The sequence below is a fragment of the Lissotriton vulgaris genome, chromosome 4_1 (genome assembly GCF_964263255.1).
Source record: "Lissotriton vulgaris chromosome 4_1, aLisVul1.2, whole genome shotgun sequence".
Lineage (NCBI taxonomy): Eukaryota > Metazoa > Chordata > Amphibia > Caudata > Salamandridae > Lissotriton > Lissotriton vulgaris.
In genome coordinates, this window is record NC_141691.1 from 833,344,476 (window position 1) to 833,364,802 (window position 20,327).

At 41.1% G+C, this 20,327-nt stretch overlaps 1 protein-coding gene across 2 annotated transcripts in view; it reads right to left on the bottom strand.

The window, feature by feature from the left end:
- The window catches only part of DCDC2 (doublecortin domain containing 2), a 641,411-nt gene extending 632,887 nt beyond the window's left edge, over positions 1-8,524 (bottom strand). For both annotated transcript variants that reach the window (XM_086965151.1, XM_086965150.1), the window contains exon 1: positions 7,028-8,524. In XM_086965151.1, coding sequence (XP_086821277.1) covers positions 7,028-7,329 — 302 coding nt within the window. In that variant the 5' untranslated portion in view covers positions 7,330-8,524. The remainder of the gene's footprint in view (positions 1-7,027) is intronic.
- Between the last annotated feature and the right edge of the window lie 11,803 nt (positions 8,525-20,327).

Below are 20,327 nucleotides of genomic sequence, written 5' to 3' on the forward strand. Positions count from 1 at the left end.
CTGCTCACGTAGTGCAGCATTTGCAGCTGCCGCACTGCACTCCATGAGAATCTAGTAAATTTTCCCCTGACGGTTGATGGTCCAAAAGCAAACATACCAGTGTACCTCTCCACATACTGGACCATGTGAAGCCTAGTAATGTAACAGCTCTGGACTATGGTGAAGGTGTAATACATAAGTCTAGCCACTCCATTTCCCAAATGTGATATATATATATGTATACCTTGTACCTGGGCGGCACGAGTTTTGGGGGCGGGGGCCTCCTCCGCTATCACCTGCCATCTTGGGGAGGCAGCTGTCCCCCACCGCCCCCTCCCTCCCCACTCCCTCCCCACTCCTCAATGTTTTTGCCACCGGGGAGCGGAAAATTGATAAAATATTCGCCCGTCCCCCCCTCGCTCTTCACTGTGGTCGCCGCGGGCCACAAACGCTGAGACCGCCACGGGCACCCTTAGAGCTAGCTACGCTACTGGCAATAGATAAGAAATTCTATTCCGAAGCTCTGGGCTTGAGTTTCACACCTTGAAATGCAGCTTTCCACCTGACCATGCGTGCACTCCCTGTGGACTTGAATGGAGTTTCTCGCTTGTGAATGATCAATTTTGCTTGACAATATCAGTATTTGCCACTGGTCTTTGAAACCTCTAACAGGGACAGCCTGGGGTGTAAGATTTCTTACTAAAGTGGGCAGAAGTATCAAAGTGGGCAGAAGTATCAAAGAATCTCAAAGGCTGTCAGCATAAAGTCACAACTCGATGTTTTGAGGATGCTGGAATTGTCTTCAATTTAAAAAACTGTAGCACCCTCCAAAGCGATTTGGTACCTTGTTTCGCACTAACACATATACGCACATATATAAATATATGCCTTTTCATTTTATTTTGTAACATAGCTGTCATTTTGGAAGCGGTCTTTGTATGAACACTTCTTTTATGAATAAATCCCATTATGAATTATGAATTATGAAAACCCACTTAGAAGAATCCAAAAAATAATACCTTGAATAACATTAGATGATCTACAATAACATTTCTGTAACAACTTATTTGACGTAGAACATGCAGTTTAACCAGGGCTTAATTTGTAAAAATATAAATGTCAGGGCCCTCTTGAGGAGGCCACCACAGCATGTACCACACATTACCCCTGCCAGCGCTGCCAATGACATTACCAACACAACTACTAACCATCACTACAACACCCCACTATACCTCACACAAATACTTGTACTATCTGGTGGCTGCAGGTCCTCCAGAAGTGCCAGCACCCTTCTGCTGAAGCCACAGAAATTCTGCAAAACTAAAACGTATGATCGAGCCTTCTCGGGTATCGCCCAGAGAGTCTGGAACTAACTCCCTGCCTCCGTAAATCAGGACGATCCCTTCTACTATTATTTTCAAAAAGGAAGTTAAAGCGCTTCTGATGAACACATTCTTGCCCTAGAGTCCCCTTGCCTAAGACGAACTCAAAGACTCGTCTCCTCTCTGTTTTTACCTGTCTTTTATTGTAATTGATCAGATGCACTTTTGTACTTTTGAACTCATTGCATTCTCAGTTTTACCCCAGCTCCCCCTTTGTGACTTTGTAACATGCTCCAGTTATTCTTGTTCCTTTATTCTCCATGCCTTAGACTGTTTATGATTATGTATGCCACATGTCGACATAGAGTTTCCATGCCCTAGCACTTCCGACCACCCTGTTGTTTGATTTTTAGGTCTCCTCTCTTTTTCGCTCACCTGTAAAGCTCTTCGATACCCTCATGGGTCTTGTTCGCACTATATAAAACTTTTAAAATAATAAATAAATAAAATCACGCTCCTACAAGTGTGACAATTCAGACTATTACAGGTCCCCAAAGCTTTAAGAATGACTTGGTCGGTAGGTATCAGTCCTTTTTAATGTATACTGAATTATAAACAACTGTGATTGTTCTTAGCTCTAAATTAGTCAAACAAAGCTACCATGTGGCAGACTGTCATAAGTGTCTGTGTGGACAATTATGTGCCGGTACATAGCACCGGAAACCACCAGATCAAATTAAGCACTGCATGGTTGACAGCAGGCGGCAATTCCTTGCACGCACAAGTCCTGAGTGACTTTCAGCCACTGTGAACAGATGATGATAAAAAACCTTGACTACAGTAAAGATGGAAAACTCGACCTAACTTCATGAAGCTAAAATGTTTCAATTTCGCCCAATTACACGGATGAAGTTGAAAATGTGCACACTCTTATTCACAAGGCTCCACCTCTCTCTTCCATTGCTCCCACTGTTCTGCAATCTCACCACACGCCCTCCGATGTATGTAATTTCCCAGCTGCCTCGTTGTTCACCGCCTTCTTTGTTTGTGCTCTGTCTTCCTCTTAGCAGGACTTTAGTATAAAACTTTGCCCCTAGCAAAGTTGACCTCAGAAACTCTACAACTGGCCACCACGTGGCTGAGTTTAATTAATTTAAACCATGTTAAATTAAGGGAATCTGATTATCTGGACAAAACAACGAGGACATGCAAAATGTGATGCTTTCATGTTTTGCACAATCGAAATTTAGATCCGTTGCTCTTTCGAACATGTCAGTAAAAAACAATATTAGAGGCATGGAGACACTAGCTGGCTAAGGACACTCATGTATTACTCATGGCACTTTCATGCCTCTGGCTAAGGCCACTGGAATTATGTGATTCAGTGGCTGTGGCGTTTCTGCATTATTTTGGATTTTCTGCTTTTGCTACATAATCCACTGCCTGCAGCATGATTTGCAGATTTTAACAAAAAATAATTGTTTCTAGTTCAAATTGATCAAAATTTACCAAAAACGGTGCCACATGTTTTTGCTCAGTGCCAGGCACTTTGTACAAGTTAACGCTTATTGCTATATTTAGTTGAAATCATTGCCCAAACTGTGTTAATATGTATTAAAATAATAAAACAATGCAGCCACAAATTATTCCACATTATGCTGCATAATGTTTCTTTTCTTGGTGTATAAATAAGTCAACCAATCACCAAAAAACATACCTTTCCTGCCACACAATTTTGGTAGCCCTACCTATACCTAACAGTTCAGTAACTGGCATGTCTAATTCAAGAGGGGTAGGTGACGAGTTGGGTCCTTTGGTATGTCAACGCCATTCTAAGATCCCCATTAGAGAATGTTAAAATGACATAAAGGATATGATTGATCAATTCACAGAATGCTTGGATCTATAACTAGAAGTTTCCTTCCCATTTGCGGTGGGCAAATTTATCAATACAATACCCGGGATATTGGCATACATTTCAACAGATCCACTACTGAGCAGATTGCAAATGGGACCACAGGAAGGCTACCCCTTCAGACTATTAAATGTTTACTCTCATATCAAGTTATCCATGGTCTACCACCAGTGCTTAGTTTGAGCCTGTGTTTTCCGGTGCTCAGCACCGGCACTTAATCATCAAAACCAGTGCTTTTCATGACCACCAGTTAAGCACACATTAATTTATGGTAGTGATTTGCCCAGAATCACAGATGTTGAACTGATGCCGGCACTCGAACCTGGTTCCCCAGCTCCAAAGTCAGCAGCTCTGGCCATTAGGCCACGTCCTCTCCCCACTTTCATGGTTAGTAGTTGGTTCTGGTTTAGGCAGTGCTAACAGGAGAAAAGGGCTGCTGCAAGCTTCCTCCTGACGAGAGCCCTGGCACTTATTTTTTTACAAATTAACCACTGGCCACCACGTAAGTGCAATGTTTTCATCAAATACCTCTGCACTCGGCCAATCACAAACCATCTGTGAAAACTTCAGCCTTTTCTTGCAATACTATATATATGCAAGGCTCCCTTCATGCCTGATTAAAAGATTAGAGCGACAAGGAAACGCTGCGGTGCTACTTACTTTCAGACAAATAGAAGAGACAAGATCAGTCATGCTACAAGACCTCTCCAGTTAGCTCCCTGTCAGAAACAGATTTCTGTGAGCTCTCACGATTGCTTGGTGGAGTGAAGTCCCTGTCGCTGACACATGGCGTGGCGGGCAGGTCACGAGTTTGAGCCCTTAAACAGCCAACACCGCCTTTTTTATCCTTCTGATTTAGACACATTTTGAGCTTCATTAAACTGGAACAGGGTAGCATTTATGAAGGAAATCTGAGATGCGTTTAGCAGTTTTTAACAGTTATTATAACCCCACCCCCAGCTCATGTACTTTAAGCAGAAGCAGTCATAGAAACCCAGCCACAAGAGTTTATCAGAAACGTTGACCTATGACCTATGGAAGCATATCAAGGTGGAACTTATCACATGGAACTCACGCAGCTGTATGTCAAAATATATAGTTGAAAAATATCGTCCTGCCAAAGTATCACAGGCAAAAGAAAATTGTGTATAGATAGATAGATAGATAGATAGATAGATAGATAGATAGATAGATAGATAGATAGATAGATAGATAGATAGATAGATAGATAGATAGATAGATAGATAGATAGATAGATAGATAGATAGATTGAGTGAGGGCAATAGATAGATAGATAGATAGATAGATAGATAGATAGATAGATAGATAGATAGATAGATAGATAGATAGATAGATAGATAGATAGATAGATAGATAGATAGATAGAGTGAGGGCGATAGATAGATAGATAGATAGATAGATAGATAGATAGATAGATAGATAGATAGATAGATAGATAGATAGATAGATAGATAGATAGATAGATAGATAGATAGATAGATAGATAGATAGATAGATAGATAGATTGAGTGAGGGCATAGATATCGTCCTGCCAAAGTATCACAGGCAAAAGAAAATTGTGTATAGATAGATAGATAGATAGATAGATAGATAGATAGATAGATAGATAGATAGATAGATAGATAGATAGATAGATAGATAGATAGATAGATAGATAGATAGATTGAGTGAGGGCAATAGATAGATAGATAGATAGATAGATAGATAGATAGATAGATAGATAGATAGATAGATAGATAGATAGATAGATAGATAGATAGATTTTTTAAGTGAATATATCTGTGTGTATGTATATATTTGTTGCTCTTAACTCCACATCTATGTAAGTCGAATATACATATACATGCACCATTTCAAGGTACATGTATTTGCCATTAATAGTAATAAATCTATGTTAACCTTTATAAACTTATCTTCATGATATCATAGTGGTCAATATTTCGTTTTGGGAGGACAATTTTAAAAACTCTAATTTTCGTTACAACACCACTGCACATGGAAGATGGGCAGAAGCTGAAGATGTAAATCAACCGTGCATTGTACTCGCATTATTGTTCTTTAATGTACTCTGTCATTCTAAAAAGTGAAAGTGCCAACTATAAATCAAAATATGATGGCCAGATCAGTGGATCTGTTAACGCACTGAAGCAGCTCATTTCGGTACACTAAGCAGAATATCACACACATTGAGTCTCAACACATCTGCAAAATGACACCTACCCAATACCAAGCACGTACCTCCCCCATCCCCCCAGCAACTTTTCTGTGCCAACTGTTTTTCTTTAACTTAATTAACAGTAATTGATAGATTAATAAACGAATGAATACTTACATGAATGAATGAATGGATGAATGAATGAATGAATTCGAAACCGAATAAACAATAACAATTTTGCAGTGCAACCCAACAAATTGAATGCCAGAAACAGTTTTCTGTCTGAAGCAGTGGGGGGAAGTTGTTTTTTTCCTGACAGAAAGTTACTTTGGTTCACTCAGTGCATGTGTTAACAGGACACTATGGGCCAGATGTATCAAAGGGTTTTACCCATTCTGTGTCTATGGGAAAATGTGTTCATACATATGGCCCTAGCTCTTTATGTGGGTCCGTGAATCAACTACAAATTACACAACTGAGACTCATGGAATCATAACCAGCGCACTATTACATCAGGGCAAATAACATTAGTGCTGGGTAGCTAATGTGTTTCCACACATGGTCATTTTTATATGGGAATTGTGGGAGCAAACAGTTTGAATCCATTTTGGCCATATATAACCGCTTGTGCACTGTTTTTCACATGTTATTTGCACCAGTTAAACACTGACTCCTGGATCTGCTCCTATATCATTGTGACTTTCCTTGGACGCATTCATGATGATGCAAAGGACTTTAAAGCAGGGGCGTAGCGTAGCTATCAACAGTCCAGCAGGTCCAGTGGCACCAACCCCAGTGATTTAAGAGGACCACCGCATCCCACTTATATCTGTTTTTGACAACCAAACAATAGCTTGGGACCCACTGTCCTTGCTTGCATAAGGGCCCATAATACCCTTGCTTGGCTACTGATTTGTAGCAGACCTGGACATTGACTGAAGTCAAGCCCATTGAGCGACTTCAGATTCCGTCGTCTTTTGGGTTTGTTACATGAACACCTCCAAAATTATATATTGCGATATCTTTTTAAGACACTAAAAGATTCCATAAGTTATTCTATCTAAAAGTGTCTACTGTCTTCCCCATTAGAAATCCTGGTAAACCCGGTATTACCTGAGTTTGCTCACCAAGGTGGAATGATACAAGAAGCACTTACGTTATGACTTACAAAAATGGCATGCTCGCGTTAAGAAAACCATCATTTGAAAGATACTCTGAGGGAAATACAACCAATGAGAAAAAGAACTTGCCATCTATAATTGAAATATTTTTTTAAGGGGTGTAGGATTGGCAATTGCGCGAAGGGTGACTGTAATTTAACCAAGATATTGTTCCCTACTGGAGAGAAATACATAATTATAGCCTATGAATGCTCCTTGTTGATTGGCTATGATATACCCTGAAAAAGCAAGGCTGAGTCTGTTAAGTTAGAGTCTCATATTGGAATATTGGATAAAGTTGGATAGAGGAAGTTAGCATGGTTTGGGCTCTGGTATAGCATAGTATGGTAGGATATAAAATAGAACAAAGAACTGCAGTGGCAAGACATGGCATACATTTAGTTTATAACACCAATACAGTAGGGAGCTGTATATCACACCAATCATGTTATTTTTTTTCAGTAAATCGACTCACTCAATCTTCTTAAAGCACTCGCCACCACCCGCCACATAGTGCTCGCCAGATTGCAGGTCCTCCAGTGACTTGACGCGGTGTCCAGCGCGGGGAGTGTAGATATTCCTCACGGCCCCACCGAAAGGGCCCCCAACTCCACCGGATAGCTCCCGCAGGAAGACTTCGAAGCTGCCCACCTTTTTCTCGTGGATGAGCATACGGCGGCCACGGTAGAAGGGGTCTCCGTTGCGGTATACTGTCACACTCTTCACTGCTGGCTGCTGCGACAGACTAGGGGCGCGGGTCCCACCATTCATGGCCATCTCTAAGCCAAGTCTATTTAGCCTGCCTTTAATATTCCACCTGTAGACACAAGGCAGTGGGATCCTTTTGGGGAGAAGATTGAGAGCAACTTTAGAGAAAAGGGAAGTGATCAGGCAGCAGACGCACAGGTGTGCAGCACCTTTGAAATTGTGACTTAGCAAGTAGAAGCTGTTTAATGCACTTACTGAACTGACAGTACTAGGGTAAAGGTGCTATAGTCAGTAAGGAAACATCTGTTTATTTCAATGTTGCTGTAATCATAAAGAAATTCCAATAATGGTTGAGGGCAAAATCCAAGCTGCCGCTGGAAATCTTCACAAAAATAAAAGAAATTAAACCAAACTGCATGTAAACAGATGGGCAGATCTAAACGGTAAGCACCTGGTTAGTTAGGGTTGCCAGGCGGAACTAGGGAGAACCAGCGAGAAGTGTTAATCAATATTAAAAATAAAGTATAAAAACAATAAATAAAGAGATGCGTTCCTCACTGCTCTCACTGGAAACGGGAAAAACACACCACCGTTGAAAGATAATAAATATATTTTTCGTAAAGGGTGGTTTGATTGGAAAGATGACCATTAAGGAAGATGGACTGTCTAGTTTGAGTTCCTTTTCTAGGGTTTCCTAAATCCATCCATCCAAAAAGCTTTATTCGTTTTTGTCTTGAAGAGTTCACATCCACAGAAGAGCAGCCAAAAGCTTGACTTGTAAACGTGATTTGGAAAATCAATTAAAACAAAAGAAAAAAGTCAACGCTCCCCGGATTTACAGGCAGGCGCGGGGGCCGCGAAGGTGATGGCAGCCCGGGAGAGGCATCTTTAAAAAGTAGGGCAGGCGAGAGGTCCAGAATAGTGGCCGCGCGGACGGGTGCTGGGGCAGGTCCTGATAGGCGGGCGCAGGGGAGGTTTGCCCGGGCGCGGTGCTGGCACGGCAGGTGCTGGTCTCGGTCAGGCGGCTCCGGGAGGTGCTCAGCGTGTGCCTCTCCCCGGCTCCGTCCTGTGCCTGCCTCTGCTGGGGGAAGGAGGCGCGGGCTGTTGCTCGGGGAGCAGCTCCCTGAGAAACTTTTGTTATTTTTTCCGTCTCCGTAGCAACCCCCTCGAGGCTGCCGCTCGAGCAGGAGAGCTTGACGGAGGCTTCTCCGGCAGCACTCCACGGACCTACTCCGCGGGTAGAAGCAGGGCAGGTGACGGCTCTGCGTCGCCTCCTCCCTCCCCTCTGACCCAGGAGGGCCATGTCACCTGAGCAACAGGCAACGCCAGGAGAGAGGTGTGAACGGAAGGCCGCAAGCGGGGGGCAATGCAAACACTCCCACCGGTACAAGCATTCGTCTTCTCCATCCTCTTATCTAAGCAACTCCAGGGAGGCTGCATGTACCAGACAGAGAACATTCCAACATAGCCAGGCACCGCAAAACATGTCTTTCTGGAATGAAATTTGGCTGGGGAAAATATTTAAAATTAATCGAACCACTGCTATTGTTCGGATGCCTATAATTCCACCGGTTTTAGCTTTTCTGTGCCATTACAGACTTGGGACAATCATATGTATCACAGTTGGTCAATCTTAATATTTAGGACAATATTATTAAAGGGAATATATGTTTCGGTTTTGTGGGATTTCCAGTGGGCACATTATTTTCTGATCATTGTTATTATTCGGCCACCTGATTTTCAATGGTATTGCTCTCTGCAACAGTATTCTTGCAGGACTTGTTTGTGTCGTGCAGTAAGTACTGTGAGTGTCTTTGTACATTACTCTCTGAGACATTATTCCACTACCTAAGAATTTTATGGAGAATTCGTCTGGTGCACAGTCCTCACGGGGCATTATAATTAAGGCTCCTGGTTTTCAGTTTTTACAGATTTTTACAGATAAATACAGACAGAAAACAATGTGTTGTCTGCCTGCATTTATCTTTAAAAGTGGATAAATACAGAAAATTGTTCTTCTTTTAGGGGACTCTCTGTGCTTTCTTTCATGAATTATAGGCCAGCAGCTGAGCATATGGACAGCATGTAACATTAAAAAACAGGATGAAATGTCTTGAAATAACACAATATGTTAACATATATTTATGGTATAGTGCTAATATCTACCAGTGTATGTATTGTGTAATATTTGGCAGCTTAAATAGCTAAAACACAACAGACATCAAAGTATAAGTGCACGTCTGTCAGTTAAATAGATATGGAAATGTACAGTTTTACAACTTTATTTATACGCAAACACAAAATAAATATGGATAAATACAGATAAAATGGCCCAAAAATAAATATGGATAAATACAGACGGAAATGGCCCAAAAATAAATACCATAAAACCGGGAGCCCTAATTATAATGCAGAAATATAATTCACTCTGTAGCATTACATTATTGATACAATTTTCTGATTTCATTATTTTCCATAGGATGCAACATTTCTTCACAGTATTATGAGCATTTTCTTAGTCAGTACTGACAGAGTGTTTTTATAAATGCAAATTAATGCAAGTAACTTATAGAAATAACGTGTAGGCCTAAAACAAAATGTCACATTTAAATAAAAGGCAAATGGAAGCACTCGGCGTCCATGTCTGCCCATGTTAAGTTAGAAATGCTTATAAACGTATATATTCTTTTTCATTTATACTGACCTTAGGTATATCTAAGTATTCAAGAATGTAGTAACATTTTACTTAAATGTTTCTTCATGAATAACCCCAAAAATCACGTATGTACACACCGTACCTCAAAATCGCCTGTGTACGCACTGTACCCCAACATCGCGCATTTACACACCGTACATACGCGATTTTGGGGTACGGTGTGTATATACGCGATTTTGGGGTACGGTTCGTACACGGCCGATTTTGGGGTACGGTGCGTACATACGCGATTTTGGGGTACGGTGCGTACACGGCCGATTTTGGGGTACGGTGCGTACATATGCGATTTTGGGGTACGGTTCGTACACGGCCGATTTTGGGGTACGGTGTGTACATACGCGATTTTGGAGTATGGTGCGTACACGGCCGATTTTGGGGTACGGTGCGTACATACGCGATTTTGGGGTACGATGCGTACACGGCCGATTTTGGGGTACGGTGGGTACATACGAGATTTTGGGGTACGGTTCGTACACAGGTGATTTTGGGGTACGGTGCTTGTACGGTGCGTACACGACCAGTACCCCTTCATCGCGTATGTACGCACCGTACCCCACTTTCCGTGTCATCCGTACGCACTGTGCATACGCACCGTACCCCTGTATTCATGGGGTGTACGACGCGTACATGGAGGGGTCTGTCTCGTACTGTTTTAGGGGCGTACAAGGCTTTTCCCGCACTTTTTGGCTCTTGTAAAAAAAGAGCCGTACCGCATGCCGTTTGTACGAATCGTACTTGCCGGGTTGTAAACTGCTGCCGGGAATACATGGGAACGTCGCGTACAGAGCAGTCCGAATCGGAATCGCTTGTATATACGAGTTGTATGGTCTTTTTTACAATTTGTATGGAGTGCGTCTATTTGTACGGATCGTACTTCCTAGGTTGTAGGGGCCTCCTTACAAGTACGAGTTGTATGGAGAAAACGCTCCATACCACGGTTTGTACAGCGTTTTTCCAGGATCGGAATCAGCCCCTAAGAGGCCTATTCTGATGTCGGACGGACTCAGGTCCGTCCGACATCGGTCAGGAGCCGTAACCGACAGACCTGCTGTGGTCGGATACGGCCCTGCTAGTACGATGCGACCGAACCCTATTCGGTCGAATTCGTATAGTTCACAATGCAAGCATGCATTCCGAGCGGAATGCATGCCTGCATTGAGAAAAGCAGGGGTGCAGTTCATCCCTGGATATTTCGAGGTCCTCCACCCCCAACGTTTTCATGCCTGTGAGCCCGCCATGGGGGGTGCATTGCCTGTTTGCTTAGACCCCCCAGTTCCTGCACGGTACGGATTTCACAGTCCATGCCGTGCTGGAACATTTTTGCTGTTCCTATTGTGGTGCCTTTTTTCAGGGCACCACTTTGGAAAAGGCAAAAGGACTGTCTTGCTGCATGAGTTCAACTCATAATCAGGCGGGCAGTCTTTGCATGGCTTTGGCAGTTCTGTGTCTGCACAAAACTGGCGCAGGACCGCCAAAGTCTTAATCAGGTCCTAAGATTTTAACAGGGTCAAAACACATGAAGGCACTCCACTTAGTGATCAACAAATGATAAATATTAGCTGAAACCCAATTTCCACACACTACCAATAGAACTGTGTGTCTGTGCATATTTAAGGGTCATTTAAATGAAAAATGCGTGGTCTGTAAATTACAGTGTGCTACCATACCATTCTTTAGTAAGATATTTGTACTGCTAAATATAACACCAACTTCATACCACACCCATAACACTCTTCTGCTGAATGAACAAGAGTAATTTACAACACATTTTCTTTGCTTGATACTTGGATGTTTCAGTATCACTACCAACTCAGGGGAGAATTACCACGTTTTTATACTTTGTCTGCATCATAAAAGTGATGCACATTGGCGCAAAATCGTTTTTTTTTCCAATTTACTTTCCAGGGCTATGGAAATAATGTGAAAGTAACGTTGAGCAGCGTAGAACTGCTTTGCATTACTTAGCACCAAGGAAGCATACCAAAGGTGGTGAATGGACATTCCCATGCAACAAACCAAGGTTTTTGACTCCAACCCCTATTTACTAAATAAAGCAGACAGGGTGTACCATCATAATACTGCGCCCTTTTGAAGTAGGTGCAAGGAAAAAAATGCTTTCATTTCTCCTTCCTTTTCAGACACACATACAAAGAGGGAAAAGGGTTAAAGTCTAAGCATAGTATTTTGTCTTGGAAGCCTATCCATCAAGTACAAAACCTATGCTAGACTCACATAGACACCCTTGCACTATGGCGCAAAGGTGTCTAAGTGGCGCATGCTAACTGATTTCAGCGCTGGCTCTAAGGAAATGGGAGGAGAGTGCCATAATTTTGTAAATATGGCGCTATCCGTCTCTCTCTTTTTCACACAGCACAGCATTTACATCTGCAGAACTGTGCTGCATGAGTAGGTAGTAAATCTGGCCTCAGTGATGTAAACTTGAAGGCAGCACCACCTGTCTGAAAATTGTTACCTCTTTCCCATTCCCTCAGCTGCAGGAGTCAGATTTTAAGCAGCAGAATCCAATGAAGCACCTGAGGGGCACTGCACAGGTATCATTTCACGTTCACTGGATGGCCAAACATTGCACATGCTCACAATTGTAAATGCAGAGTGTACTATTCGGCCATAGCTGTCTGCTTCATGCAGAGATCAAAAAAGAAGTCATGCACTGCGTGGCTTTTTTTTTTCTTTGTATCTGGCTCTAACCTCCAGTGGCTCACCCACCTCTATACTTTACTCAAGGTAGTCTGTGCCTGAAGTAAGCTTAGATGCCTCTTCCAGTGTCAGTTCTCTGACACAATATCGAAACAAAAAATATTGTGATACAAAAATATCATGTCAAAATATCGACCCCAAAAATATTATTTTTCCATACATATAAGGATAAGAACAAAAATATCAAAACAATATCATTTTACACTAATGCCCAAAAATATAAAATTCTACATTTAAAAATAAATGTCTACATTTTAATAAAAAATAACATAAATAATGATTTTTTTAATAATTATCAATTAAAACAAACATTATTAATATAATTAAAATACTATATTCCCACAAACATAAAAGCCAATTATTAAAATGTAATGTAAATAAACAAAGAAAACCAGAATTAACATGTTAAATAATTAACAATTTTTTTTTATAAATGAATACATATTTTTTAATTTAAAATTGCTTAAATAACTTTCTACTCTATTCCTCTACAAAGTAAACACATGCCTAATATATAACTTAATAAATATGACAATTTCCCAAATAACATAATTATCAATTCAATAATTAATAATAAAGTAATAATTAGTTATCAATAAATTAATTTTTAATTAACCTCGCACCCTGATGCCCTAAAAATACAACTCACACCGACAATATATATTAAAAATTATAATAATTATACCATTTACATGAGTATTTACCAATAAAACAATGAATAACAAATAGCTAATAATTAATTAATTATAATTAATTTACTTCCCACCCTGGACCCCTACAAACCCTACAACCTGCACCTACAACATATCTAAAAAAATTAACTAATTACACAATTTATATAATTAATGATCAATTAAATGATTAAAAAATAATTATTAATTCAATATAATTCATTTATTTCCCACCCTGTACCCCTAGACACCCCACAACCTGCACCTAAAACATAACAAAAAATAAATTAATTCCACAATCTACATAATTAATTATCAATTAAATAATTAACAATTACAAATACATATTTTATTACTGTAAATATTTATTTCCCAGCCTGCACCTCTATGAACCCCCCAAACAGCACCTAAAGCATAACTTTAAAAAAACATTAATTACAAAATGTACATATTAAATTATCAATCAAATAATTAATAATAATTAAACATGTATCATTACTAATTATAATTAGGGCTCCGGTTTTATGGTATTTATTTTTTTAACATTTCTGTCTGTATTTACACATATTTCTTTTTTGACCATTTTATCTGTATTTATCCATATTTATTTTATGTTTACATATAAATAAAGTTGTAAAACTGTACATTTCCATATTTATTTAACCGATAGACGCGCACTCATACTTTGAGGTATGAGGTGTTTGAGCTATTTAAGCTGCCAAATATTATATAACAGTACATCCACTGGTAAATATTAGAATTATACCACAAATGTATGTTGACACATTCAGTTATTTAAAGAAATTTCATCCTATTTTTTAATTTCCCATGCTATCCATCTGCTCAGTTGTTGGGCTATAATTCATGAAAGAGAGCACGAAGAGTCACTTAAAAGAAGTACAATTTTCTGTATGTATCCACTTTTAAAAATAAATGAAGACAGAAAGCACATTGTTTTCAGTCTGTATTTATCTGTAAAAATCTGTTAAAATGGAAAACAGGGAGCCTTAATTATAATTAATTTACTTCCCATCCTGTACCCCTACAACCTGTACAAGCTACTACAACACTAAAAATTACAATAAATAACTACAATAAATAAAAAAAAACATTTACAAATGTTATCAAAAAACATTAATTTTACAAGGAATTTATGACGTATACAAATAAAACATATCCTAAAATACATAAAGATAATTAAAACAATATTATTAACAGCAATATTTTTGTAAACAATAATAACAACATAGATATTTTTAACATTGATATTAACAGCATAGATATTTTTGTAAACTATATTAAAAACATAGATTTTTTACATCAATATTACTTACCTTAGAAAATCGATATTCTTGTCAACGATATTCCTTCATCATGATATTTGAGGATCACGATATTAAAAAGTGATACTTCTGCATCAATTGTTTACTCAATATTTTGTCCTAATACCCCAATGTCATATCTATTTTGTATGTGTGGATATCAGCTTGCTTTGCTGCTGACTATATAGTGTTTATGCTGTGTGTGAGGGGGGATTTATTCTGTTGCCAAATGCTGTACATGTTCTGTATGTACTTACACACAGGCTTGGACTGCTGCTGTAAATACTGTCCATCTTCTGTGCATGCTGGGGAAGCTTGCATTGTTCCTGGCCCGATCAATATATGTTCTGTGGGTCTAAGGGAAGCATGCACATGTTTTGTGTGTGTGGAAATCTTGGTCTGTGTGTGAATCAAGTTTGCTTGACTTGTTCCTTACACTTGTACCAAATCTAAAATGCTGCTTCTTCATTGTATCTCAGGGAGGCGGTAAATGGTACTGCCCAGTGCCACACTAGTTCGATGTCTTTGAAGAATGTTTGCACTAGCTGTCACTGCAGTCTCACACTTGTTCCTTGTCTTTGAAGGATACTTGCAATGGTTCTGCAGTACCACAATTGTTCCCTTTCAGGAAAGATTGTGATGCTCTTGACCAGTGCTCTATATCTTATGTATGTGAGCCAAGGACCTGCTGCACTCCCTGTACTCTATCTATTACTGTGTGTTTTATGTCTGACCAAAAGACTGTTTTGGCTGTCTCACCAGCCTCATGGTACCTCAAATGTAATACATAATCCCGCCTAGAGAAAACAGGCTTTTGGTAATCCCATCTAAATTGTTCATCTGAAAGAGTGTCACACACATATTGCTTCAGCCCTTCAGAACAGCATACATGCAACTGGGCAGTGGTCCTCTTCAGCCACTGGCCTTGCTGCCAATGTTTGTCTCCGCTGAGTAGACAACCACTGATCATTAGGATGTCAGGTAGTTTGAGTAATAGCACTTTACCTGCTGACTCTGTATTACTCTGCGTTCAAAGGAGATCGACCTCAGGAAATATTTCCTTTAGTTCATCCTCCAGTAGTTCAGCTGCAACTGCAGACTAGTGCTAATTGGGTGATTAAAGTACTAGCAACTCCCCTGCCTTTGCTACAGGATCACACATTTCTTATGTAGAACACCCCAGGCATCACTGCTGCAAACTTCAAAAGCATGCCACCATCTTGAAACTGTATTGTCTATACTCTATCATTTTTAACTGTTCCAAGATGGCAGACCAGTTTAAAGGCTTTACTTAAAAAAAATTATTGAATCACATGCCCTCCCCATTTGTTTGCCATGTTTTGTTTTAGTGTTTTTCTTTTCTTCTTCTTGTTTTTCTTCTTACAAAGAAACCCCCCACTTTGATTTTTAGAAGGCAAGTGAGGCTTTTTTATTCCAAAACTCTTCCCTGCAAATGTTCACAAAGATCAGACTCACGTAGTCTTCGGTGCTAGTCATAGTGTGGCTGATGGGAGACCAGATAACCTCAGTGGACATTCAGGCTTCGGTGTGGCTTCCTTCAACATCTTTGAATTGCACTAGTGGACATGCATCCTATGCCATCATCTGTCACAACTCTGCTCCTTTCTAGTGAGCAGTGTACCTGTGCCTGAGCAGTGTGTTTGTGTGAGTGCAGCTTACCCACTATGTTTCATGAATGCATTGTGAGTGTGTGAATGCAGGTTTAACATTGTCTTTTGTGAGAACTTGGTAAGTGGTCACATGTTGAAAGTTGTGCCTGTGTGAATGCAGAATGAGGTGTATGCCTGTGTGAGTGCAGCGTAAGGGTTGTACCTACGTGAGAGAAGTAGTGTGTGTATGTCTTTGTATACATGCACCTTACAATGGCCAAACATATTGGCTTTGGTAATGCTTTTTAAGGTTATGGCTTTGACTTGTAGAAATGCAATGAAGGCAGTGGAAATACAATACAATAGTGTGTGTATGAGAATGGTAGTAAGTTTTGAACCATTTACTTTGCTTGCACTAGGGCCCATGGCAACCAAACTACACCACTGTCCCCACACACACACTCTCAAACACAGCCAAATGTGTACGCGGAGGATTCCATACATGCACTTATATCTACACAATATTCACATACATATGTTCAACAAACAAAAAAAGTTTGATGGGGGCCACAAAGATTGTCGCACCAGGTGCCACCAATGCTAAAGCCAACCCTAATGGGCGTTTCCCGGCATCCACCCATGGTTTTGATACAATTGCAGCTATACAAAGGTTTGTAAATCTGGGATATTTTGCAAAATAATGAGCCTCATAGAGGATGGCAAATGAGGAGAAAAATCATGTTTCTCCTCCCTACTTTCGCTTTGTATGCATGATGCATTCACAAGAAAGATGAAAATGCCTCTTTGGATTGGCCTCAGCCGCCATGGTTCGATCCATTCTGTACTGCTTCTGTGCCTTTCGTGTTCGGTAGGTAGGTGTGTGCGCTCTCGTGTGTGTGTTTGTGTGTGTGTGATTGTGTTAAGCTTGAATTGATGCTATCAGAAAATATCAGGCTATATTTTATTTTGTAGAAACATTTAGGTCCTCACTACGAGAGGCCCAATCAATGTGTAATATTGATGGGACCTGATAAAATCCAACTCTGCCATGCAGGAATTTATCAGGAGCGATAAATGCCACCCATTAATTCGTTTTGGGGAATAACATGGAGTTTTTGGTGCTACAAGCACAAAAACTCCACATGTTCCTATCTATATCGGGCATTTTTGCCTGATAAATATCGACAGGTTTGACCTACTGAGATTTGTCACAAAATCTATAACACACTTCTGCTCCTTCCTAGCACTAGAACACTGTGTGCTGCCCAGTGCCAAGTCAGGCACCTTTGCGCCCAGCTGCAGGATTGTTTTGTGCAGGAAGGCATTTTACTCCTGATGTCCCAGGGCCTGACCTACTATGGATCCCGCTCAACTGAGCTAAGTAACCCTCCTGCACTTGACTCTCAGTAGTAGCTGTGGTCGAGCCGTCAAGGCTCTCTCTTTCGAGGGGAATGTTGGTACAGGTGAGTGAACATGACACATAACTCAAAATTGAAGCAGTATGACCAATAAATCAATGTGCAGCCAAATACTTATTTTCATAAGAAAAGTAGTATATCATTTCTAACTCTGCACAGGGAAAGAGATGCGAGATTCAAATGCAATATTACAATCCCACTTGAGGCCGGAGCTCTAGTAGTTGTCAGGCAAACCCCTGTGTCACCCTCCTTCATGTAACGTGTTCAGGGTTATTCCCCATTCACTGGTGTCTGCATCAGAGAATGCAAATTATTAAGCCGTACACAAGAGCTCCCCCTTCTGGCCTTGTAGAAATTTAGTCAAGTGTCTAGGTTGCCACTGTACCATTAGACACAGGTCCCCCTGGACCACAAATGGCCCATGGCCCAGTTTCAGTCTTACCTGCTCTGGCGGTACGAACATGTTTAGCGGTGCAGCAAGGGCCCTCTCCTCTGGCGACCCCCAGCCCAGATCCTGTACGGCAAAGTCAGGCTGCTCATGATGGACATGTCAGCACCCGGCGGCATTGGCTCTTCCTGTTGAGCAGCGTTGCCAGCTGGTTTGTAGTGATTTGGAGCTCTTACCGCTAGTCGGTTGCAAAATTTACTCTGCTAGCAGGTGGGCGGGGGTTGCTGGTGGAATCCTTCAGCTTCTGACTTGTACTTCAGCGAGGTTGTAATGTACTTGGCGGCATCTCAGTGAACCTCAGTGACTTCATCAGGTGCAGATTACGACGTGCAGGCTTGACCCACTGTTCAAAGCAATTCCCTTCAGTCAGGGGCGACGGCCCAAACTCTTGGCCAAAGAGGTACTGGCAGCTCCTCCTGGCATATGGGATTGACGCAGTGTAGAGGTGGGCCTCAGACAGGCCCACAAGTCCTAGGGGTTCGCCTTTCTCTGCACATAAGTCCTCAGACCAATAAATAGAGTTGGCACAGAAACTGAAATTTAAAACAAGAGTTTTATTAGACCTCATGAGGTGGAACTACATTCACTCAACACCCTTCGGTAGTGCATGAAGTAGCACACTGAGTAGACGGACCATGGGTCTTTTATACCCACTCAGGGGCTCAAAAGAAGGTGGTACAAGCACACATAGGAGAGTTTACATACATAAATGGTCATACAGAAATGCACAGTCAACAGTATGGAGGAGCTAGCAGTTTGCTGACTACGGTAAAAATAACCTGACAGTTACAGACTAGAACATGTGTATAAACAGTTACAGTTCCTTCTGCACATGTGCAGAGTAGCAAAGCCTAAATATAGCCAGTCCATAAGTAGAGCACAAGGGTAAATGACAATAAAAAACGACAGAGCACATGGTGAGCACATGGCAGACAATATGGCTGCCGGAAACAAGATGGCTTCAGTGAAATGCTAACTTTGATCGCTGCCAATTTTCAACAGATGACCCTTTTAACATTAGCTGAAGACATTTATGATTTAGGATAATCTGAATGTACATATTGTATGTGAATCCGCATCATATTATCAATTTCCTTATTTAGCATATGCTGGGTATTCATTTTCACACCATTCTGTTTAGCAGGTGTACTGGCAGTGATACAGACGGAGCAAAGCATTGGACCACATTGTATACATACACAGCATGTAAATAAAATTACAAGTATTATACACAGGATGGTTAATAGCTTCCAGCCCCAGGTGACAAACAATGTCCAGAACCAGCTGGCATAAGTCCACGTGCCAGAGTCTGGGTGGATTTCAGCAGCAATTTTGTGCAGTTTGGAGACTGCATCAAAAACTGAAGGGGAATGATCTGGAATGTAGACATAGCAACTACTCCTGATGATGCGACATGCACCACCTCGATCAGTCAAAATCACATCTAGGACCATACAATTTTGAAGCACCACAATCCTTGCAATTTGTAGTTCCTCTGTAATGTTCCCAAGTGCCATGGATGTCTGGTTAGTAACAGCTTCCACAACACGAGTCAATCGTCTGATTTTCCTGCTGTTTAGTGCAGCACCAACAAAGAAGAACAGGCCCAAATTAAAATCATCATTTTGTTGTAATGCAGTGTCAGTCTGGTCCACTTCCTCAGTGCTTATTGTCCTCTTATATCTGTTCTTAGAGATATCATTAAACAGTCGATAGTCTTTGTGATATGATGCAGGTGCCAAGAACACAGGAGGTAAAAGAAAGGACACATTGTGGAATTTTAGTTTACGAGCTGAACATCATCTGCGCCAGCTTGTCACCCACGAACAACGTGCATAACAGCCATTTTAGGTATCATGGTCTCCCTGTCCACGATCGATCGCCAGCACGCTCCTCTGACCCTGCAAGCATCCTCCGCGCACCCTGGCTCCCCCTCCCTCCCTCACATGAGCATAACCCTTCTCCTCCAGCATGACCCTGTCCTTGGGAGTCAAGCCCGCGCCTGACCAGCACCTCCTCTCCTTCCATGAATACCCCTCTGTTGATAAACCATCCCTCCGCGCTTGATTGTCCACGCGGCATGAATACCCCTCCTTTGATGACCCCTTCCCCCGAGTCCGACTGACCACACAGGTCCGAGGCCATCGCCTAAGCCGGGAGATAC